We start from the raw sequence: 24,790 nt of genomic DNA on the forward strand, positions 1-24,790 counted from the left end.
CAGTTCGGCTTTCATATTCAAATACAGACTCGGAGCAACAATTTTCACGTTATAGTGAAGTGTTGATGTTTTAGAAGCCAAATGTTTCATCAGCGAAATTAGAAGTTATAATAATAGAGTTTGAAGCTGCTGAGTTATTTGTTTTTTAAATGACAACATTTGCTAGGTTTGATGCAAAATTTCATTTTTTTCCAATAATAAAAATAAATTTTGATTTTCGATGTAATAGTAATAATGATACTACAATCCCTTCATCATAAGAATAAACCTGATGCAAACAAAAATAAACTCAATGATTGTTCGGAAGCCGTAGCACACGTACACTGGTGTTGTTACGCTCTTGGAAGTAGGTCCTACTTATGTTCAAAATGGATTCAAATGGCTCTGAGCACAATGGGACTTAACATCTGTGGTCATCAGTCCCCTAGATCTTAGAACTACTTAAACCTAACTAACCTAAGGACATCACACACATCCATGTCCGACGCAGGATTCGAATCTGCGACCGTAGTGCTCACGCGGTTCCAGGCTGAAGCGTCTAGAACTGCACGGCCACACCGGCCGGCCCTACTTCTGTATTATATATCTTATTACTAAGTTATGTTAAATGAAACTTAAAGATATGCAAATGTATTAACAGCCATCAACGTTTTTCTTAATCACGCTTTATCTACGTCGTTTTTATTTCAAAAATTGTGTACAGTCACAGCATGTGCAGCGTTGTGCTCTGATTGTCGCGTTGTTAATGCACAGTATGAAAATGGCTGAGGCTGCTTTCTCTTCCGTAGAGAAACACTTGTGTGGAATACGGTTAAAAGTGCCGAGAAATGCGCTGTTCTTAATGTTTATCATACATTTAGGAGATTATTGGCTTTGAAGTTTTTCCAGCGATATATAACGCAGTCAATAAATATATGCTTCTTGAACGTATAGCGCAGTCGCTAGCGTAATGGAATGTGAGCCAAATACAGTTATTCATGCGTTGGTGCAAATCTCCCCACTAGCATTTATTTTTCTCGTTCAATTTTAAATTCCTAGATCTCGTAATTATAAAACTCTTCATCATTTTTTATGAATAATGCACGTCTTTCAATTACATAACGGACTCGAAAATCCTGTTTCCATTTCAAATACAAATTCTTAGTTATCGATGTTTTATGAAAGACTGTTCGTAAAAGTTGTTTACATTAAGAAATCATTTAATTTTTAAGGCAAAAATCCTCTTTATTTGATCTATGTCCATCCTTTTGTACCACAGACGTAGCTAAGTATCGTAGAAACACGAAAAACAATCATTTTCACAGCATCGAGGACATCATACAGATTCTGCATTTTTACATTTGCTACTGTACCATTACAATATGAACCCAACAAAACTGATTTGGAGCCAAGCCGCGAGATTTGCCCCGAGAAGTTAAGCTGCCAGACGTACTGGAACAAACGCACGCAGTTTTTTCACACCTCACTGCCGAACGCTGGCAGGATATAGAGCGACTCGTCATAAGAGACGAGTACATGCTGCGTCTGGTTGGCTTCGTAGATTCGGTTGTTGATAGGCTCGTTATGAACGTAACAGGTGACACTTCCAGAACTAAAATGTATTTCTCGGATTCGGATAAGGAAGGAGCTAAGAAATTACCAGAGGACTGACTGTGGCTTCAATATTTACCTACGAGGTGAAATCCTTCAACACTCTCTTACGTTACACACAACTTAAGCAGAAAAATTACCCTGTGGTTAAGTCAGGAATTTTCATCATTCTTGTTTTTAATTGAAATAGATAAGATAACGTGTTGCGGTTTTCGTCTAGTCGTTAAAGGAGCGTATTGTGGGAGATTTGCAGTATATTATTTCATTCTGCTTAAAAATTAAATGACATTCGAAGCTGTATTGCTCCTCTGCTCGTCCCTTTTTACGTGCAAACTGCAGCTGGGCATGTCAATGCAGGCTAGCTGTACCAGCTGACCGGCCAGTGCTGTCCAGGTTAGGGGGAGCCGGAACGATCCATCTCCTCCATGTTAATTTTAGCAAGTAGAAAGCACAATTTTTTTCCAAAATTGTTAAACATATTGCTCTGAAATTTGGACTACATGTTCAGAGAATATTTCTCTACAAAGCTGTAATGCCATGTTAAGAAATATTTAATGGTTTTAGTTTACATTGTTTTTAAACAGATGCTTATTTTTTCTCTAAAATTTTGCACTTTTTCTTTTATAACTCTTGAATTATACAATTTTTGTTTACAATTTGTTATAAAAATGAAGGAAAAGAAGTAAACAATATTGTGTATAAATTTCATTGATGTATTGTTAGAAGTTTTTGAGAAAATGGTCCTCAAAGATGAACATTTTAAAGTTACAGGAAATGGCTTCCAAAGTTTTTCAATGCATTCCTGCCCCATATGATGGATTATCAGCATCCTCTTCTTTTTCCGGTGTTAGTTTCCTTTTCACTGGTCTTTTCTTCCCTTTTGCTGCATGTTGTAGGCTTTTGTCTCTTCTTCTTGCACCTCTTAGTCTTTCTTCATCAATTAGGCGCATTGTGGAAATAGTGTTATGTCCTGATTGGAAACCTAAACGTTTCAGCACATCACATTTGATAATGTTTCCTTCATTGTATGTTGTCACTGCATCATACACTCCAAAATGCAATGTTTTTATCTGTACAAACACTCTTTTTGGAATCCTAATCCAAATTAAATTATTTATACTTTCATTTAGATTTTGTGTTTTCCCATGTAAACACTTTTCCAATAAACTTGGCTGAGATAAATCTCTGAATATGGGCTTAATTACATCAATTACAGCATTTGGGAAACTATTTTTATAGGCATATTCCTTCCCTGATTGGTACTAACACCACGAATCATCACCTGTGGGGCACAGTGCATGTTGTGGGTGCTCATTTGTTGATGCAGTATGAAAAAATAATGCCCATACTGCTCTCCTCATATTCTTATTGCTTCTTGTATTTTGCCTAATTGCACACCCATAGGGGGCCTAATACCTCTGCAATCTATCAATTGCTTCATCTGTCAGTCTTCCTCTTCCTCCAAGGGTCTTACCATCACTAAGCTTCTGGGATCCTAATGTCTGCTTTAGTTTGCGCAACTGAGCCCCCATGCGATTCTGCAGATGTCCAGTGCACTCCTGTTTTTTAATGTGAATATCATTGCCATAAGGTTTGAGTTCCTCTATAGCTTTATATCCCTTAGAATCACCATCTTCTAGATAGTTAGTGTACAGTACATTATACCACTCCTGTGGTCTGGAAAAAATTGCTTTCACTCCCTCTACTTCCATCGCTCCACTCGTGCCATGAAACTTTGCTTCACAACTTTCACTATGTTCGTCCTTGGTATTGCCCTTACATCTACAATGTTCTGAGAGAACAGCAACATCAGTTACTTTTCAACTGTCGCCACTGGTAGCTGTCACAACTCCATTTAGAGATTTATGACCTCTACGTTGCCATTATCCATCTAAAGCAACAGTTAAATCTTACAATTCCCATTATCTGTCACAACTTCTTCAACTGCTTTCTTCATTGTTGCTTGAGCAATATCTTCAGCCGCAGATCCCACCAATTCATTATAAAATCCAAACTTGGTTGGTGGTTTTGGCAAGTTCATAATTCCACATAGCATTGTCCCTGCAGTACTGCCCTTGCCAATGTAACGCAAGCCATACACTAGGCTAACATTTATATCATACACCTTCTTTCCACTACTACCACTACGAGGGATATTGTTTGCAGCCAGCGAGCGGTGCCGTCAGAGGTGACTCACCAAGACGCTACAACCTTTTATGCGGCGCGTCAACTTTGCAGCGATAAAAAACACACTCAGAATTCACTTAGAAGGGTGAAACTTGATTTGTTTTATTCATAAAACTCCAAATAGTTTTATAATGAAAAAACTAAGAAACGTTTATTTTGTAATTTTCATCGTTCCGGCTCCCCTTAAATGCGCCGGTAAAGCTGTTGCCCGGTATTATCGCTAAGTCGATGTGGGCGTAATGCACAGCACAAAACGTACCCTAATTATCGTACTTGACAGTACTCAAGACAGCTTGGCAGCAGTCCCATGTGAAACGGAAAACCCAATGAGGCTCCAGCAAACGCGGAACATAGTGCAATGATTGCATCAGATTTATTCTTTGATGAACGGACTATAACAATAATAATAATGTAACTGACAGGAACATTTTCATTTACAACACATGAAGACAATTAAATACGACAGAAATAAAGAACGTATTTTAAAAATAAACCATTAGAAAATAACATCAAAATTTTCAAACAATAACACCGATTTGAGCAAAAAACACCACCAAAATCTCCTAAAACGTTTTTTTCCGGTCCCTACCGATCTCAAATCGGCTCAAATGCTCGGCAAGCTCACTGTTTATCGCACTTGTTACGACTATATCTTGCTCAGAGTCTTTTCATTTGCAGTTGTTTGTACCCAGCTATAGAACCTTCTCTCCAGAGGTGGTATGTTCCATACGATTGCCCTCGTGAAGAAGTGAAAAGGTTCCCTCTCGCACTGACAACTGCGCTACTGCTTGTAGGCCTTTATCGTTGTACACTCTTTGATGCTCCATGAGTATGACTATTAGCTGTCTTCAACCATAAGTAAGTCGGTACTTGTTCCGATGGCAAAATCGTGATCTTCTTATAGAAAGAGTGTATGACGAACCACTACTGCCGACCCATTTCACGTTCCTTACCGCTCCTCCAGTAATTTTCATCAAGACCAGATGTCACTCTGTACACTATATAAATGACGAACAACCCAGTATTTCATTTAGATTTTGTCACACACATGCATAACTTTGCGCTTCCGGCGTATAGAAACTCATCTGAATGAACGTGTGTATCGAAATGAAAGAACAGTAATAAGTCACTTTCGACACGTAAAAACAATATTGGTCTGTTTACTAATAAGAATTTGTTATCCGAGTTATCCCAATTAAACAGCATTGCTATCAAGTGCTAAAACTTTTGGGAGAGATAATATGGAAAGGAAACCGCCTACATTGAGGCGATCAAATCTCTGATTTCTCCCTCAATTCCAGTCACGTAGCGTTGAAAGTGAGGTAATTCTTACCCAAGAGGAAAGTGTCAATTTTTTCGCTCCCGCCGCACTCTCAATGGCCATTTGTGTAGTTTTCCTGTCTACTAGAAAGTAATGAGGCCTAAAAGAAAATCCGTTTCAAAATACAGAGTAAATGAAACAAAAGTCCCTCCGGGCACTACGACGCATACGTCGGGACAATTTTAAAAGCTGTTTCCATTTATAGGTGAATGTTGGGAATAGCGCAAAGTCCGTTAAAGACAAAAGGCGCATTATATCAGTTGGCCTATGAAATACAAAATAATAGTTGATGTCTTCGATTCCAGTTTGTATACGTAAAGGAAAAAAAAGAAGAAAAATGGCGATAACTTCTGATGACAGCGAGAAGTACGTTCTGGGGATGACATCTGATGTAAAAGTCTCCTTTCTAATCAAAGAATTACACATATCAATGAACCTTATAATAGTATATATTCTCAAAACTCATTCCTTGCGTTATTCCAGATTTGTAACGAAAATCTTACCTGGCCAGTTATCAGATAGTAACAAGTAATAGAAGTCTGTCTTTCTTTGTCATTTACTAATTTGTGTAATGTCGTTTACCAGCTGTTGCAGAAGCAAGCAGACCAAGTGGCAATGTACAAAATGTTATTCAGCGTTCCAATTTACATGTACGAGACTGGATTCTTTTGTGTCGTTGGACAAACCATTATTGATCAGGTGAGTACACTAATATTTGATTAATATTATTTTTCTTACTTATTCACTCTTTAACCTATTTACATTTATTAAATACAAAATGGGATATTTCTATTTCCACAACAAATGTCTGTAAACATTCACATTACCACAATAAATTTTTACCCAAAAGTGTAGTGTGTGCTGACGTGAAACTTCTTGGCAAATTAAAACAGTTTGCCGTATTGGGACATGAACATTCCGCTGCAGAGTGAAAATCCTTTCTTTAAAGAACCCCCTAGGCTGTGGCTTAACCATTTCTCCGCTATTTGCTCTCTCCAGGAGTGGTAGTCAGTCAAGGTATGCAGCAAAACTTCTGGGACGTTTGGAAGGTAGGAGAGAGGTATGACGAAACTGGAACTACGAAGGCAGGTTTCGAATCGTGCTTGGATAGCTCAGGGCAGTTGGGAAAACCATGGAAAATTACAAAGAAAATAGATTAACATGCAGAATGTTTTGATAATACATCTACAGTGACAAGGTACTGTTCGATGCAACTATGGATTTTTTTCCAATGAAAGCCAAGAACATTATGCTTTTCGTTTCCGTTTAGTTTTATTATACGTACAGTGTCATTAACAAAATTTTGGACAATGACTGTTATCTACAAGAAATCTGAACAAATCATTTACATAAATGCACATATTCAATTTCTTGCAGCAAACATGAAATTTTTACTGTAGGAGAAAACAAATATTCCGTGGCAAATGCTCTTTCACTTCTCTAAACATGAAGATGAAACAATAAATAAACATGTTCAGCAGAGAGAAATTAAAATCAGTTTATATTGTTTAAAAAATAATTTTAGTGGGATATAATTATACAGTGATATTGCCTCTCTATTTATCTTGTTCGGTTATTGCAAATTTTTAAATTAATTCCTTGCTTAATCTAATAATCTAAGTGGTATGTTGGTAGTTCTTCAGTTTTGCGCCAACTTTGTAATTCATAGTATTACAGCACAGTAAAAGATTTCAGCAAAAAAAGGAAAAAAAGTAGCTGACTTGGTAGAGCATTTGTTCGCGAAAGACGATCGCAAGTTTGGAATCCTGATCCGGCACAGTTTTAATCTGTAATCTGCCAGGAAGTTTCAACATTCGTATTAAGCAAAACGAAAATTGTTACATAGTAAATATAGACAGTGCGCTACTGGGTTTAAGACGTACATAGGATTAACTAAGAGGGCGTGCCGGAAAGTTATGCCTACGAATTTTTTTATCTGAAAACTTAAAACTTTTTAAATAAAACGAGCTTTAATTTTTTTTCAGTATAATCTGAGTTTTTGGACAGCCTTCAACTGCGTCATTCATGCTCTAAATAATGAATGACTACACTAGTTGCTTATTTTTTTCCCGCTTAGCACAACGAGGCTCGAGAATTTTTTTTATTTTCAAGTGCATTTATTTACAGAAACATTTTTTTGTGAATTTCTGCCTCTTTTGTACTGTAGTTGTAGTTTTTGGGTTATACTGCAAGCGGAAACTAGGACAAAATAAACCTTGGGATTTTTTTATATGTTAATGTTAGAGACACTATTTCTGTTTTTGTTCTTACAAGTATTGAGCCATCTCCATTAAACAGAATATCACTCAGACGCATCAGTTACACTCTGTTTTTGTAATCAAAACATGCTACAGAGATATTACGACATTAGGGTTACGTTTTGTGAGTATTTCAATATATACATAAAGTTGTCAATTATAAAATTTATTTTAGCATTATTCACGAATGAATTATCGATTATGTTTCTGTTACACGCTACAATTCGGAGCCCTCTAGCGGCAGAAGGCTGCAAATATGCTGACATGAAGAATAAAGATGTAGAATATTAATACTGGGCGGCCGAGGTGGCCGATCGGTTCTAGGCGCTACAGTTTGGAACCGCGCGACCGCTACGGTTGCAGGTTAGAATCCTGCCTCGGGCATGGACGTGTGTGACGTCTTTAGGTTAGTTAGGTTTAAGTAATTCTAAGTTCTAGGGGACAGATGACCTCAGAAGTTAAGTCCCATAGTTCTCAGAGCCATTTTATTAATACTGTTTGCGTTTTAAATAATGAAAAACTGCAACAACTACTTATTTTTTCATGTTAGCACAACGCGTTTCGAGAATTTATTCGCAGTCTCAAATGCATTTGTTTACACAAACATTTTTTGTGATGTTTGCACGTGTGATTTTCTTCCTCTCTTGTACTATAACTGTCGTTTTGAGGCTATACTGCAGTCGGAAAATCGGACAAATGAATTTTGGAATGGTTTTTTTATTTGCTAATGTTGGAGATAGCATTTTTTTTTTGCTACTTACAAGTATTGTGTTTCCTCCGTTACACAGAATATCACACACAGGCATCACCTACACTGTTTGTTTCTGTAATTAAACATGCTACAGAGATATTACGAAAGTATGGTTTCACAAAGTATTTGTATTGACTCAGAGATATTATACACATGAAAAACACTGGACACTCATTCAAAAACGTAACTATTCGGTGCGTGAAAAACGAATGCGAAAATTTCTTCCACACAGGTAGCACCCTCCCCTTCAGGCTGACTGTGCCAGATCCACAGGAGCGCTCCATTTGCAACAATCCGACGCCTTGTGTTCACTGTCATCGATCATCCTCCATACAGTCCCGAATTGGCCCCATCCCATTTTTACGTTTGCAAAACTTAAAGAACACTTTCGGGGGCTTCACTTTACAGTAATGAAACGGTGCAAGCAGAGATGAAACTGTGGCTTCGGAAATCAAGTGAGACATTTTACAGTGACAATATCAACAAACTGGTTTCTCGTCAGGAGAAATGTGTTCGTCACAAGTGTGTCTATAGTGAGCACCGCCTCGTACATTACCCGCCTTTCTCTGTGGCTTACATCTATATTCCTCAGAATTTCTAACATCTGGCATTGCTTTATGTTGGTAGCGCATTACCTGGGTCGACAGCTCCTGTGAGGGTGTCTTGACTTTTCAAAGTGAGATTTCTGTTCTCAAACCAACATCAGTGTTGCCCCTAGGGCACCTTTACCTTCCCTAAAGTGATCCTAAAGCTGATCGTCATCTAACAGAGCTTATATTTTCTTTCCCTTTCTTCCAACAGTTATTCTTATCAGCAGCTTGGATGTCTGAGGCGTTAAGCTGATTGTGGAATAATTCTTGCACTGCTCATACTATTTTCGGAATTTTGAGAAAGATGTTTTTCCAAAAATCTGATGGTATGTTTCCAGTTTCTTAGATTCTAGAAACCAACTTGAATAGACGTTTGGTTGCCCTTTCCCCCAATCATTTTAGAACTTTCGAAGGAATGTCACCTGTGCCTTGCACCATATTTTATTGCAAGTGTTCCACAGCTCCGTAAAACTGACTGTAACACTGGATGCCCTGTGTCTTACAAATCGATTCCAATTTCCTCTATCACGTCAGCAGACAATCCCTTCCCTCATTGAGGCCTTCCATGTATTCTTTCCACCTATACGCTTTCTCCTCTTGGTTTAACAGCGGTATTCATCCAGCACTCATAATTTTGACATTTTTGCTTTTAATTTCACCTAAGATTCTTTCCAGCGATCGTTTATTTCTCGATTTCCTCACGTTTTTGTAGCAGCCATTTCGTCTTGGGTTATCTGGACTTCCTGAATATTTCATTCCTAAGTGGCATATCGCTTTTTCTGAGCATATTTCCGTCTTCCGTCGATAAATTTTATTTCTTGTATTACCCAGGTTTTTCTTTAGAGTTAGCTTCCTTGTACCTAAATTTCTCTGTCGAAATTCGATGACTGGCCTTTTTATTTCCTCTTCAACTGAACTGCTTACTGTCGTATGCATCATTGCAGTATCTACAGTTGCAGCAAACGCCAAACGCATCGCATAATTCCTCAGTCGTTGCACGTTGATTCTTCATGATAACTTTCTTGAACTTCAGCCTTCTCCTTCTCGTTACTACATTTTGGTCTGAGTTTGTATCTGCTCCTGGGTACACCTTACAATCTAATGCCTGGTTTCGAAGTCACTGTCTCATCATGATCTCATTCAAATGTTTTCTTTTCCAACCATAGCTCCTCCACTTGTGATTTTTTACCAGTGTATTCGCTATTACTTGCTGATTTTTTGGCAGAACTTAGTCTTTCTCGTCTCTCATTGCTAATGCCGAGTCCATATTCTCGTGTAATACTGTCCTCATTTCCCTCCACTGCCACAGCATTTCACTCACGCATGATCATTAGATTACCATCATCGTTTACGTACTGAGGTACCCACTGAATTCCACATATACTGTCCTTGTCCTTCACGTATTGTTTGTGACATCGTTATGTATACCTGAATTATCGTTGTAGGCGATGGTTTGCTGTTGATTCTGAAGAGTCTTGGCTACAAGGCGTCAGCTTTTCAAACCTGCTTAGAAGAATCTCTTGATGCTGTGACCGAGCTTCCCGTAATCGGCAGCTGGGACGGAGCACGTGAATTCAGCGGTGTATCCACGGCAGTCTCACACCAACAGATTTTCTTGAAAAAAGACGAGGAATGCATCCAGGTGTCCATTCTTTGTGTTCCTGAGACACTGAGAAGGCTGCAGCGTAAAGCAAGTCCGCTTGTGTGTAAAGGAAGGCTGTTAAGCTATCCCGCTCAAGTGTCTCAGGTCCTGAAGGAACTTGGCGATATCTCCCAGCTGTGAGTCAGTCTACTAAACGGGACAGTCCCTTTCGCAGTGAAGTGCAACACTTGTAAATCACACCTGTCCATCTTGTATGGCTATGGGGAAAGTCTGACGGCAACAAGTCACAGTGTAACTAGAATCATTTTGTTGAGAGCGAAGTGCTTTAAAAATACTGGACAAGCAAGCACATATAATCGTCGGTAGTACTAATGTTTTCAATGAAGACCAGCAAATATTTTCCCAATAAAAAATTGGCAGTGCAGCTGCAGGGTCCCTAAGAGCGCGGGACCCGTAGCATGTGATACCGGGTGTTTATAATTAAAGTGCAGTTACACGCAGGTCGCCCGCCCGGTTGGCCGTGCGGTCTAACGCACGGCTTTCCGGACGGGAAGGAGCGCCTGGTCTCCGGCACGAATCCGCCCGGCGGATTTGTGTCGAGGTCCGGTGAACCGGCCAGTCTGTGGGTGGTTACCCAACACCTGTTTGTGAATATTGTATAGATATTGGGAGTTAATGATCATAATGTGTATTTTGTGTTTAAAGGTTTGTTAGTGTATAACGTTAGTGGGTAAGGAAACATAGATGATTACGAGGGCTAAGGCGCGCTTAATAGAGACAGTTCAGGGCGCAACAGGGGTTGACAGAATGGCAGTCATGAAAGGAAGCAACGACAGCTTACACGAATTAGCGGCAGCGGAATTCGAAAGAGAAAACAGCTATTTTCGGGATCGAACAGAGCGCATGGCGTCACCGGACAACATGGAGCATGATGCAAGGATTGGTGGGCCATTGGCGACTCCAAGAGGTGCAATCAGGCCCACTGAACTGGTGATACTCACGCGCGAGTTCGGCAGTGGGTCACCGCGGGGCAAACGTCGCCCATGAGCAGCATGAATGGGTTACGTACAGGAGGATCGGAACGGATTAGTCCGACACTGTCGTACCGAGCAGGGTTTGGACCTTACTCGACAGGAGACGAAAGAATGAGCAGGGGATCACCTGCAAGTCATGACAGTAGTTATCATGCGGAAAGGGGAGACTTGGAGGTTGACGGTTCAGGTATCGCTGGATTCTTGGAGCGTATGATGCAGAAGATTGACGCTAGTACGAAAGTTATGCAGGAAAGAATTGAAACGTGTAGAAAGGAGAGGCAAGCTAGTCTGGAAAGAATCAGTGAAGAAACACAGAGCAGCATACAGGAGTATAGAAAGGAAACCCGGGCGCAGCTTGCCATCATAAAGCATGAAACATGCGGTGTGAAGGATGAAGTAAAAGCGTTGCGTGAGAAGATGGAGCGAGAGATAGCCGAAGCGAAAAGAACCGCCAATGAGTCAAAATTAATTGCGCGGAGAGCCAAGAGAATAGCGAGAGAAACGAAGGAGGTCACAGAGAACACGACCAAGGCCGGCAAAACTGTTATAAATAAGCTGCAGACTCGAGTGAAAAAGATTGAAGAAACTGTGTCGAGCAGGAAGGAGGAAGCCGGAGAGGCACCGCTGATGGCAGAATTTGCGAATTCAAACGACAAATCGAGAACAGGGTAGAGGCACTGTCAGTCGACAGAACTTCTACAAATGCAGGATAAACTGGAGCCGATATTCAGACGGTATCCACGGAAGAGGTAACCTCGGAAGTACGGCAACGGGACACAGTATCTGTCACAGGAGCTGTGAACCGACGTGATAATGAAGCACGCATACTGGAAACCAGACCGTTAGAACGTCAGGGCAGCTATGAACCGCGAGTCACACGTACGGAGGTACCGCGTGTAATAAGTGATTTGCTGGAGGCGGAGTTCAGTAGCAGAACAACTGGCGCAAGCAATTGCTACCCGCTTAGGCGATCCACCTCGCACTTGCAAGAGTCACAGGATATCCAGGAGGCGCACGCGAAGGTAGTTTATGAAAACATCGAAACGCCACCGCAGAAAGATGAAACTAGGCAGTTTGATTATAAACACTTTGTCGGTACGCAAGTTCCAGCACTATAAGGATGATAATAATACGTTACATCCAAAAACGTTCATTGGACAGTTTGATCTAACGTTACCACCACAGTGGCCGTTAATGTACAAACTTGACTTTGTGTGTGCGCACTTGGAAGGTGCATCAGCGGAAAGTATGCGTAGTGTTGCTAAAGGTTGCAGAACGTACCAAGAGTTCCGCGACGCATTTATGAGCAGATAATGGTGAAAGGAGACCCAAAGCAGAACTAAACAGGAAATCCTTACGACACACGACTTTGAGAGCTCAGGTTTCCGAAGTGTTGTGAAATTTTTTGAGTACATGCTGGAAAGAATCAGTATCTGGACGAACCGTGCAGCCCTGGGGAGATTATACGCGTATGCTATATGAAGTTGCCACTTACATATCAGCAGACGCTAGCTGGCAGATGCGGAAATGACGTAGAAGCATTTAAGGGCATTCTTAGGGAACTGGAGTTTGCCTATAACGAGCAGCAGGTGCGTGAGAAGAAGAAGCAAAGGGAACCGCATGAGGAAAGCCAAGACGCGAATATAGAGAGAAACAGAAACCAGATGAGGAATAATTATGCCGGTAACGGTAACAATAGGGGAAACAACCCACAGTGGCGCGATAATATACGACAAAATTTTCCGCCACAGGAACGTAGGTGGAACCAGGGTAATAATAACTGGAACCCAGCCTACCAAAATGGAAGGGATCAACCAGTGCAGAGCTGGAGAGCGAGTGAAGACCGCAATCCAGAACCTGCACAAATAATCGAAATACGTCCGGCGAACCCTGGCCGTACGCAAAATGCGCAAAACAGACAAGAATGACTAGGGCAGCACACTCGGCAGCGGAAGAACGCGGCCGGGAACAAAGTAGTGTATAATTAGATTAGATTTTTGTGATTTGTTGGCGATGTTTATTTGTATTAGTATAGGCAGTGTTTTATTTGTGTTTTGTGATTATTTGTTTTATGTTGTGTGTATTTGTTTTGCTATTTTTCATGCGCTTGTCTTATTTTGGTATGGATTGTGTCTATATTATGTGTTTGATGTTAAATTTTGTTGTATGGGGACCACTGGGTCGCTTAGTATAGAAAATTTGCTTCAGCTATGACACAAACAATATTTAGAAGTATTAGATTAATTATAGAAGGGGTTATCTTATGTAGATAACTTCCTATACGAAAATTTATGGCAAGGCTATTGGACAGGAGAACTTTCAGGACAAAATCTGGATCTGTGGTGGATGGATTTTGGGTGTGATGAGCGTGTTGTGATGTGGTAGGTGGACATTGCGTCCCACCGAATGTGTTGCGTTTCTTGAGACGAGTGCAGGGTGTGATGTCCGACGCGTTGGTGTTCAGGACCCACCCGTTGCGTTATTAGCGTATGGCGGTAGTGGGTGTTTCGGGTGATAATTATGAGGTGGTCTGTCCGACGCAGTAGTGTTCGAGACGCACCTGTTTTCTCCATTGTGTTGCTAATGTGAGTACGGTGATCAAAACGATTATCCGGTGGCCAGTCAATCGCAATTAGGCGATAGGCACGCACCAAACATGGATAATTCGTAATGGAAGCGATGAGGATGTTGTGTGAAAAGGCAAGTTTTGAGCCGCCATAGAAAGACGTAAATCAGGTGGCTGGTCGCACACAATAGCGTGATCGGCAGACCTTATTGATGATTTGCGCCGTAGGAGTGTTGTAGAGACGTATTACCGACGCTAGCCGAGTCAGGGCTTAACTATTTGAGTTAAGCAGAGACACTAAAACAACACGCCATTCAGTTTAAAGGAAGATAATGAAGTTCACCACAAAAGATAGATGCTCTGAAGTCCAGCCATGAACCTTGACCGCTATCACTGATTTTTACTTGCTGTAACGTGCAAAACTAACTCTTGTTTTGTTCAATAAGCATGACGTTGAATTGAGCCTACCGTTACAGGCAGAAGCGGAAAACCAATACCATAACCAGTCAAACAAGCACAACATCAAAGGGGTATCGGAGAAATTCGGAGTTACAGTAACCTACAATAATGTGCAACAAATGTTTTTAATTGTTCACAGATAATAGCAGCAACTGAGCGACGCCAGGGAAAGGAGTTTACTATAAAAGGTCACGGTATGTTGACGTCAACTGTAGAAAGTAGAAATTAGTAGTTAGAGACCATGTGGTGACGGGATGACTAAATTAATAAACGTTTATTTTATCCGCAGGAGAAGACCATCATGCTTGTTTCTGTAATTTTGTTTTGAAAATTTTGTTTTAGAAATGTCTTTCTGTAAAATAATTGTAATATATTGTACGTGACGACGTAAGAGTGGTTCAAGTGGCTCTGAGCACTATGGGACTTAACATCGGAGGTCATCTGTCCCCTATAACTTAGAACTACTTAGACCTAACTAACTTTAGGACATCACAGACATCCACACCCGAGGCAGGATTCGAACCTGCGACCGTAGCAGCAACGCGGCTCCGGACTGGAGCGCCTGGAACCGCACGGCCACCACGGCCGGCTGACGACGTAAGAGAAGTGGCTTAGGCAATAAGTAATCATATATAAAATATCATATCCTTAGTGAGTGCAGTTACACTTTGTGGCGGTGACTGACCAGCTGACGACGAGCGGGACAGCAGACGAGAACCACGAGGGAACTTCGTCCACATGAGCACGTTTGCTGCTGCTGCTGCTGCCACTGGCGGATCGTGAACGCTTCATTTTTGCACGTTTAATTACTAAGACGTAACAAGTACTGGACGAACGAAGTATACGAGCAGTGTGAGAGTGAGGTGGACCGTGCACTGATTTATATAGGTCCTGCCTAGCGCGTGTATGTAGGCGCGGGGGTGTGACATAGAGAGATGACACTATCCCTCTCTCTCGCACCGCGCCACGGCAATAGGAACTAGACACGCACCACGTGGTGGATACAATGGGTGCGACCTTCTTGTTGTTGTTGAATAATGGTGCTTTGGAATGGTGGTGGTGTTATGAAAATATTTACGAAAGGCTATGCCTAGCGCGTATATGTAGGCGGGGGTTGTGTCTCTGACGTCATGGGCGCCATCATGGATAACGGTACTTTGGAATGGTACCGGCATTGGAATGGTACCGGGCTTGTTCCAGTACTACTATCAACAGCTCTAATTACATGTGCTGTACATGCGACCACCTCTGGCCCACAGTGCAGCCAGCACTTGTTCCAGGGGGAGCGGCTCTCCATGTCGGCGTTCGCCAGCGCCTGGCTGGACAGCCCCAGAAAGCTGCACCGCTTGCTGCTGGTCTTCATGCTGCGCTGCGCGCGTCCACCCACCATCACTGTCGGCAAGACGTACACCCTCTCCAAGCGCACCTTTCTCCGGGTACGTATCTGCACCACTGCCCAACTGTTAAGTCAGCTCAACCAGACACACTAGACTGCTCTTCCCAAACTGCATGTCGGAAGAGTTAAAGAATGGGAGAATGGGGTGATGCATACCCACAAGATGTTCACTTTGTGACACTTTGAAACTTCGGATGTCACTGAAATAAATCCCTCTTAGTTTTGTTGCGTTGGCTTTGTATGTCTGAGCCAGATTATGTTGGTGAAGGAATATTTTTTTTAAAATCTTGCCTCTAACGTCTTGTTAGTTTCGTTGTCCTGCAGAGAGATAGCAACAATAAGGGAGCACTCCAAAATTATGTCCGACATTGAGGTGCGTATAAAATAGAGGCGCATCACTGAATTCTTCTCTGCTGAACATACTGAGCCAACTGAAATCCATTGACACTTGCTAAAGGCGCAGAGAGGCGATGCAGTATACGGGGCTATGAGAGGCGGAGGGTACTGCACTTCAGTAGTGGTACAAAGCATGTACTGTCACGCCCTAGTCCACCCTGCACAGCTGCCATCCCTCATAATAAGCAGCGTCTCCATCCCTCATAATAAACAATGTCTCGATAAAATCACCCGTTATGATTGGCGGATTACAATCAAGGAATTGTGCACACAGATGAATGTCTGCTGTAATGCTTTGTACAAGATGTTATGCAACTTGATTGTTGAAAATGTTTACAGGTTGCTTACTCCAGATGTCAACACGAGACTGAAAAATAAACGAATGGAAATTTTTCGGGACCTTCTGGAGCAGTAACTTAATAAATGGAAGTGATACGTAGTATCGCTACTAGCAACCACGATCCAAAGGACAATCAGTGGAGTGATGACTTCCGAATTCCCCAAAAAAGAAGGGGTTCAAGGTACAACAGTCTGCAAACAAAGTAAAGAGCACAGTCTTCTGGGATAGGCAGAGTATAGTTCTTCTGGTTGTTTCGGAGCGCAAGACAACGGTCAATTCAGAAGGTCGCAACAAGAGACCAACTAGACTGAAAGTCAAAAATTCCAGGAAGTAGAGGAAAGAGGAAGAAAGCTTCTACTTGTAACATGAAAACCCCTAGTCCACCACAGTTTTCTGGCCATGGATCTCATTCTCAAATTTGGATGGACTGTGCTGCAACATCGCCCGTACAGTCCATCTTTTGGGCCTATAAATGAAGCCCGCATTTTCCAGACTCAGATGCTTTCGTCAGAGCTATAAGACAGTGCCTAGCCACAGCTGGTACGCGATCTTATGAGAGTAGCATACAGGCTCTTGCTCATCGTTGGAAAAAGTGCATAACGAATGATGGAGAGTATCTAGAAAAATGGCAGTATGTAGCTGAAGCGTTACCCCATTTAACTTTGTCACTGTGCTCTCATTACCTGTTGAAGTTTCCATAAAAATAATTGGGAGTTGATAGTTCGGGAATGACCCTCATACATTCCAGTGACATAGCAGCATCTTCTACAAGAGGCGTCTAAATCGGGTGCCAACATTAAAATTTTTTCCTGGAGGATAAAGCAGTAGTAAACAAAGGCACAGTTTTTGCTATATAGAATTACAATGTTGTTTCTCGACATTTAAATATTTGTACGTCAGATTACATGCTCTTTCCATGATAACGAGACCAGTGATGATTCGGAGGTAATGAAGGTTCATTTGCAAAAGTTGGGATGTCATAAGCGTAACTAGATCATGAAAAAATATTCTTAAGATAGTGGAAATTGAATCAAATGGATTTGAATTCAAATTAGTTTTTCTCTTCGTGGGATCCGGAAGAATGCTAACGAATTACACTTTCTGGTCGTCTTTCAACTTAAGCTCGACAACCATTAAAAATGTAGGCTCTCGTAAAACCCAGTCTGTGCTTAGGGCAGTCTTTTGCGATAAGCCTACGTAATGCTGGGAACCTATGACTTTCTTTTTTTACAGCGAGGTAATGGCCTACGGGTCAGAGCCTTTAAAACAGGTCTTAGCAGCGCGCTTGTCCATCCCACCATCATTATGTTTCAGATGAGTTTGCTGTTAGCATGCTGGCCGTTGTAACTCGCAAGAGGCAGTATTGGTCTCACAATCGTATCCCTACGATCTCCTGTAGTTTTTCTCCAAATACCAAGTTTCTTTTCTTTCTGATCACATCGTTGACTACATAGACCTACTGCCTGCTTGAAATATGACCACTTCGTACTGCTGAATCTACAATGCAATGGCGTTGATTCGACCTTTAAATCATTTTGCTTACGATACTTTGTGCATTTTTACCCGTGATCCGGTGCTGTTAGTCCATTAGGAATATGTATGGTTCCTGTAACTATGCCCATTTCAGTTATAATACTTTGACTATTTACGAACTTCAGATGTCTTATTCTTATTATGGTTTGTGGTTTATCTCCTTCGTCACCAGTCTGTCTGAATAAATACACGAAATATTAATTACAAAAGGCGGTTGAAATAGTTTCCGTTCGAAGGCCACACTAACCCCTTGCCTACATGTTGGTGCTTACATACCCATTTGTAGTAGCGCTGGGTTGCGTATACGCTGCAGCAACGCCCGCAAACGGAAACTTTTTGATCGCCGCTTAAAATTTAATGTCTCATGGTTGAAATAACCCTGCAAGTAAGAAATTTACTGTCTTCATTAAGGGAGCTGCGATTAACGATAAGAGGTACAAATGTTGCGACTGAAAGGCGTGGACTGATGACAAAGATACGATCATACGGTTGTTCTCGCAGATATGCGCCGGCTAGCCGCACTTTTTACTAACAGAACAAGCTACATTATACCGGGCGGCGAATGTTAAATAAACTGGTAATTAAGGGTGTTTTCAATATACACAGGCTTTTTATTAACAGAACAAGGTACGTTATATCGGGCGGCGAATGTTAAATAAACTGGTAATTAAGGGTGTTTTCAATGTACACAGGCTTAGCAACACTATCAGACTGCACGCTAACGATTCTGAGACATACAAAGTTTAGGACGACTTGGACTGCATTTACATTTGGTGTAATTAACATCAGACCTGACAGTATCTGATTACAAGATTTTATATAAATATAACTTTAGGAATAACAGTAAAAAGTCGTATGAACTGGGAAGAACACATAACAGGAATCTGTATAGAAAACCACATGCAACTCTCTTGTGAGGCTATCTCTAGTGTATTAAACCAAAGTTGGAAGTTCTTATCACGTAGATATGACAGCAGATATCGAATTCTTAATAAGTCAGCATAGCCAGTATGGCAAATCGGCGGAAATGGTAGGATAACACAAATGGGAATATTTGGAAAAAAAGGCGACTTCATGCACGCGAAACACTGTAGGGTAAATTTAGAGGAAGACTTTACAACAGTTCTGTCGCCAGTATCGTACATCTCGCGTTGCTATGAAATTTCTCTCTCTTTAACATGGTCCATTTGCCAGCATGAAATGTTCTTTTCATTTCGTGCATGTATATATGAAGGGTGTTTCAGATTAGTTGTTCGTCTCATATATTTCCGAGATCCTCGATAATATCGTAATTATGTTTTCGCGCAGATGAAATCCTCACTAAACGAAGTGTAGGCTCTGGTCATGGCTATATTCATGCTATGAAAAATTCAAATGGCTCTAAGCACTATGGGACTTAATCATGGTATGAAGATATCGGTACTAACTGCGCTTTTTTAAATAGAACTAGGGAAATTTCTGCTCCATGATTCGTACATCTGAAAGAGATGAATTCAAACGTGTTCCACTTTCTGAATTCAGATAAGTAGTTTTGAAGATAGCAGTATTTATACCTCAATATTTCTCTGCTTTGAGCAACAAATTGGTTGTTATCACGCAAAACTGTTGCGTCCGGTTGATGGGACTCCGCTGATAGAGTCTAATTAATGTCATCTGTTACAATTTTTAAATACAGTCTTGGTGGCAGCTGATGTTAACTTCTGACCGATTTCGGTCTTTTAATTAGGGGACATCATCAGAGTGTGCACTGTAATAAGAAAAGTAAAAGTGCTATATTACATAGACAAGTCAATGACGTAGAAGTATACTCAAAAACGATGTATCATTACCCATCTGGATGACGGCGATGGCGCCTGACCCGCTGTGGAGGCCTCAGTCATTGTAACTGATGCTGATGGCTAAGCAGCCACGAGTTATATAGGGTAGAGAGACGCCGCTCCATAGCCTAAGGCATCGGCGTCAGCCAGTAGGGAAAGACTTACATATCGTTTTAAGTCTTCATTTTTAAATATTTATGTTTTAAATTTAATTAATTCGTTTATGGTTCATAATCTATGTTAGAGCCAGCCACATAAAATGCATTAAAATTTAGTGTAATTCGTTAAGTGAGGTCCAGAGCTACTGGTATTTATTCGTAAGAAAACCAGGTGTATGGCATATTGATACGAAACGATTTTTACCATCAAATAGATAACAAATCTTACAAATGCAACTCGTTATTCTAATAGTTGTGACTATTCTAATAGTTGTGACAAAACCGTTAAACAGTCGCACAAATATTACTTTATGATACCAGTAACGCCAACGATTTTACAAATGACGTGTATACGATTTTAACATAATTTCTACATTTTCACTGCTCTTCTTAAGACGACCATTCAAGTCATGAGACGCCTAAATATCAGTAAATAGAAAGATGAAGACCGTAGCTCGTGGTCTTGCGGTAGCGTTCTCGCTTCCCGCGCATGGGGTCTCGGTTCGATTCCCGGCGGGATCAGGGTGCTGTTGTGTCGTCATCATCATTCATCCCCATTTCGGTCGGAGGAAGGCAATGGCAAACGACCTCCACTAGGGCCTTGCCTAGTACCGCGGTGCGGGTCTCCCGCATCGTCCCCTACGCTCCTCGGAATATGGGATCTCATCATCATCAGAAAGATGAATATCTGTCGTGCGTTATTATTAAAACCAAAAGCCGTCAACACCCTCAACAGAAAATCATGACTAACCCGATCAAATGCATGATAAAAATCAATAAAAAGTAAACCTCCCGACACGGCAATAGTGGAAACGATAGAGATAAGATCACGACATTCAGCAACGGGAGCCAAAAGTACGACCCTGGACACAACTTTGATAATGCGCGATAATGTCAGCGAGCAAAAGCGACAAGCGACTGTTTATCACCAGCGCTACGACTTTATAATCAAACTTGAGTAGCGTTATCGGTCAGACCTTATCCACGGACAGATGTCCCGTCTTTTTGGGAATTGAAACGATTTTTACGAGCTTAAAGGAGGCACAGATATGTACCCCTTGCACAACTTCATTCACCATAAATGTTACCGTATCTCCTATCAGAGGCCAAAACCGAACACAAAATTCTTTGGGAAGCCCATCCAAATCCGGTGATTTGCGGGAAGGAGACCGAACTACAACGTCAGATATCTGATCACTGTGAAAAGTTGCCAAAAACTCCTCACGAAGAGCTGGAGTAACAACACTGTCAAAGAGGGAAATAAAATCAGCAGACGGTATACCGTCTGATGCCACTCCTATGTAAAGATTGGAAAATACCGGAAAGTTCATGCGTTATATCAGGTTGGGATGGCCACTAACGTGCATCTATAGGACGAAGGGTAGTGAGACATGTCCTCTGAAATCGCGTTCAAAGCCGACTTAGATTATACAGAAATTTTTGAGAACATTTCTCTTGGAGTACAGCGTTTTTTTTTAATTACTTAAAATTGAACGTCAACAGTCACAACCACACGAAACTTCTTTTTTTATGATGTTACCGGTTCCGGTCTGTTTTAGACCATCTTCAGACCTCACACCATGATGGTAGATAGTGGCTGTGAACGGAGCAGGCGCTACGACTCTACGAACACTGACTCGCCGAGTCGTGGCGCCTGCTTCGTTCACAGCCACTATCTACCATCATGGTGTGAGGTCTGAAGTTGGATTAAAATATACAGAAACAGGTAACCTCATAAAAAAGAAGTTTCTTATGGTTGTGACTGTTCATGTTCATTTTTAAGATTATACAGAGACGCCAACTCATCATGGAGAATCGAATGCAGCTGAGATCGCAAACGAAGACCATCTAATTGTAGTCTTTTGGGTTGCAGGAGTTTCGCCTTCACACGATGAACTTCCACAAGTCTTAAAGGGACGTCTCGAGCACTATCATAAAGACCACGAAGGTCAGTATACTAAAATTCCTGAGTCCTCATTTCAGCCGCTTTACCAGCCCTAAAGCGCATGAGTGCAGCGACTAGTCAAAATTTAGCAATGTCATCCCACCATTCCATAATTGAGGGATAACGCACTGTCAAACCGATTGCCTGCCCCACACGACAGCAATGATATCATCCAGAGAGAGGTCCGCCAGACGTAAGATGTATCCGCTGCAGGACATGGTTAAGAGCCACTGAAACAGCACAGTGATCAGTGAAGCTGGCTGGGATTACATCAACTGACAAGAGTTGGCTGTATAAGGAAGCACACGAACAAAAGTGGTACATTCGACTACTAGAAGTACTGTAAAATATGTAAAATGCATACCTGCAGATCAAGGAATCTTGTAGATTCAATGACGCCAGTACATCATTAAGTTCACGACAATAGTTATAGTTGGGAGTCCGAACCACACGACGTAAGATGCAGTTGAAATCTGCCCTCATCAAAATCTTTGGCGGATTTTGACGAAGTAAATAAATGACTTCCTCCTTATAAAAGCTCGAGAGGCCATATGTACGACCAGATCCAGATGTAGCATAAAGAAAAATTAAGGCATCATAGAAGCGATACCCCATACCCTGACCGTCGTCATGCGTATCAAAGTCTGTCGACGGAATGCCATCCATGTAAAGCACGACCATGCCAGTAGAATTTTCTTGCGCAGTGTTAAAAAACATAGAATACCCAGGAAAAAACGCATCAGATAATACTTCTTGCAAAAACACATCAGCTTGGGAATCATAAATAAACCGTCGTAACGCAGCATGCCATAGTGGAGAGCTTATCCTGTTAACATTTAAGGTAAGAAACGTATACATCTACGTTAATTAACACAAGTAAGGCATGAAAGCAGAACTAGAAAAAAATGTACACATCACGTCCCACTCTCCCCAGCACCGGCAGAAGGCGCGGATGAAGTTACAGGATCTGAATCCTCTCGACCGGAAGGTGCAGATTCCATGCTTTGTCTTTTTCGTCGCGACGCTGCACGCTCAGGTTGAAAACATTTCACACCACTCAGTGACAACCTAACTTCTTGACGCGGAAGGGTAGCGGCTCATCAAAGACCGCTGTGGGGAGGGAGGAGTCCCCACTCCACGCAACGGAAAGCGAGAAATACCACCGGAAGCGATGAAAGTCATCACCAGGTAAAGAAGAGACTAGCGATGCAGCGTCTGAAGCTGTCTGCATCATCTGACTGCCCGGAAGAGAATCCGTAGTAACCTGTTCTTCTGTCGTATAAGATTGAGGAAGAGATGGCATTTCACTAGAACACTGGAATGGCGGGACACCAGACGATGTTTCCGGTAAATCATCGGATCCCACCGGAACAGACGTTTGTAGAATGGATGAGAGGACGCACGTGCAACATTCATTTCAACATCAACAAAACCAACCTTGCCAACCCTGGCGAAATAAGAACCGTAGTTATCGACGGTAATCATAGCATCACCACTGAATGAAGCACCATCCACCACCACCACCTTCTCGGAGAGGCGGTATTGGGGCGGGGAGGGGAAGGAACGGGAGGGGGAGCGGGGGGTGAGTTTAAAATCTTCACCATTCTGAGTCCGCCGGTGTTTAAGTTGTGCTACCGATGCCGGCGCATTAACGGCAACAGGTGCCGCATCTGGACCTGCCGGTAGCGGCTGAAAGTCGTGCGGAGTGATGGCCAGCGTCCTCTAAAGCTGGGAAATACTGACAGCAGACTGCGAAGACACTAATTCAGCTAATGGTAACGGACGACGTTTTCCATGGGACGACTTTAAAACCTTAAACGGCGGGTACAGTGGATAAGAAATGGCCACTTTCATTGCATAGCAACAGGTTGCTTCTTGCCCTGCTTATGTTAGATGATTCCGGTGACCACAAACATTCAGGTGTGAAAGTATATTCTTTTGAACACACATTTCTGCGGTTCGTATACCACAGCAACATAGCAAGCAATGTTTAACAGACCAGCTTTCCGCTTAATATACCGAACGACTCCATAAGGAAACATGAGAAAAGAATCGTTCACTTCGGGTGGAAGATTGTAAACTCTAATCGGAATATACTCGATCGCCGCATTTTCAAGGAGGACAGGATTAACGGAACCATCACGATGATTAAACATCACCTGAGAATCAACCCGAGAAAGACGCCGGTCTACTTGCAAGGGGTCTGGAAACTTCACAAAAAGTGCGTGCAAATCAGAATCAAAATAATCAGTATCTACTTGATCAGATGGAACACGAATCGTATCAACCAACAAACAGTGAACTTCTAGAGAGCCGGGTTGCACATGACGCGTACTCTTGTCAAAACTGAAACGAACGGTATCCCGACGAAAGTGTTCTTGGGAGAATGGACAGATATCATGCCGCGGGCAGAAAACGCCCCCGCCAGAGCACACCAACGACGAATTCCGCTAGGCAAGAACGATGTGACACCGGCTGATACACACACGAGACTACGTACACTAAAGTTCGACACACGCGGTGCTGCTATACAGGCGGAAGCAGGAACAACCTGCTCACTCGACTCGCAAGGCAGAAAGGGCTACGGAGATGGACACAGCCTTGATAATATCTCTACAAAATCGTAGCTCCACAAACGATTTTGAACGAAAGATGATTTGACATTTTTCAAGATTTGGTGGTGTGACGTGTGCTGACTGTGGCGTGCTCTCCTGCACTTGGTTGGGCCACAACTCAGCTCTCATATACTGGGCTGGCGGGACACCCGGCTGCGCGGCAACCGACCTGCCTCGGGGAACGAGTTACTGGTTCTTCCGAAAGACGGAGCCTTACAAAAATTTTAATTT

At 41.9% G+C, this 24,790-nt stretch overlaps 1 protein-coding gene across 1 annotated transcript in view; it reads left to right on the forward strand.

Annotated features, from left to right (window-relative positions):
• The window catches only part of LOC126413003 (uncharacterized), a 100,728-nt gene that overhangs the window by 62,345 nt on the left and 13,593 nt on the right, over positions 1-24,790 (forward strand). The window contains exons 5-6 of the mRNA XM_050082897.1: positions 5,684-5,797; positions 15,640-15,795. Coding sequence (XP_049938854.1) covers positions 5,684-5,797; positions 15,640-15,795 — 270 coding nt within the window. The remainder of the gene's footprint in view (positions 1-5,683; positions 5,798-15,639; positions 15,796-24,790) is intronic.

This window comes from Schistocerca serialis, chromosome 7, assembly GCF_023864345.2.
Source record: "Schistocerca serialis cubense isolate TAMUIC-IGC-003099 chromosome 7, iqSchSeri2.2, whole genome shotgun sequence".
Classification (NCBI taxonomy): Eukaryota; Metazoa; Arthropoda; class Insecta; order Orthoptera; family Acrididae; genus Schistocerca; species Schistocerca serialis.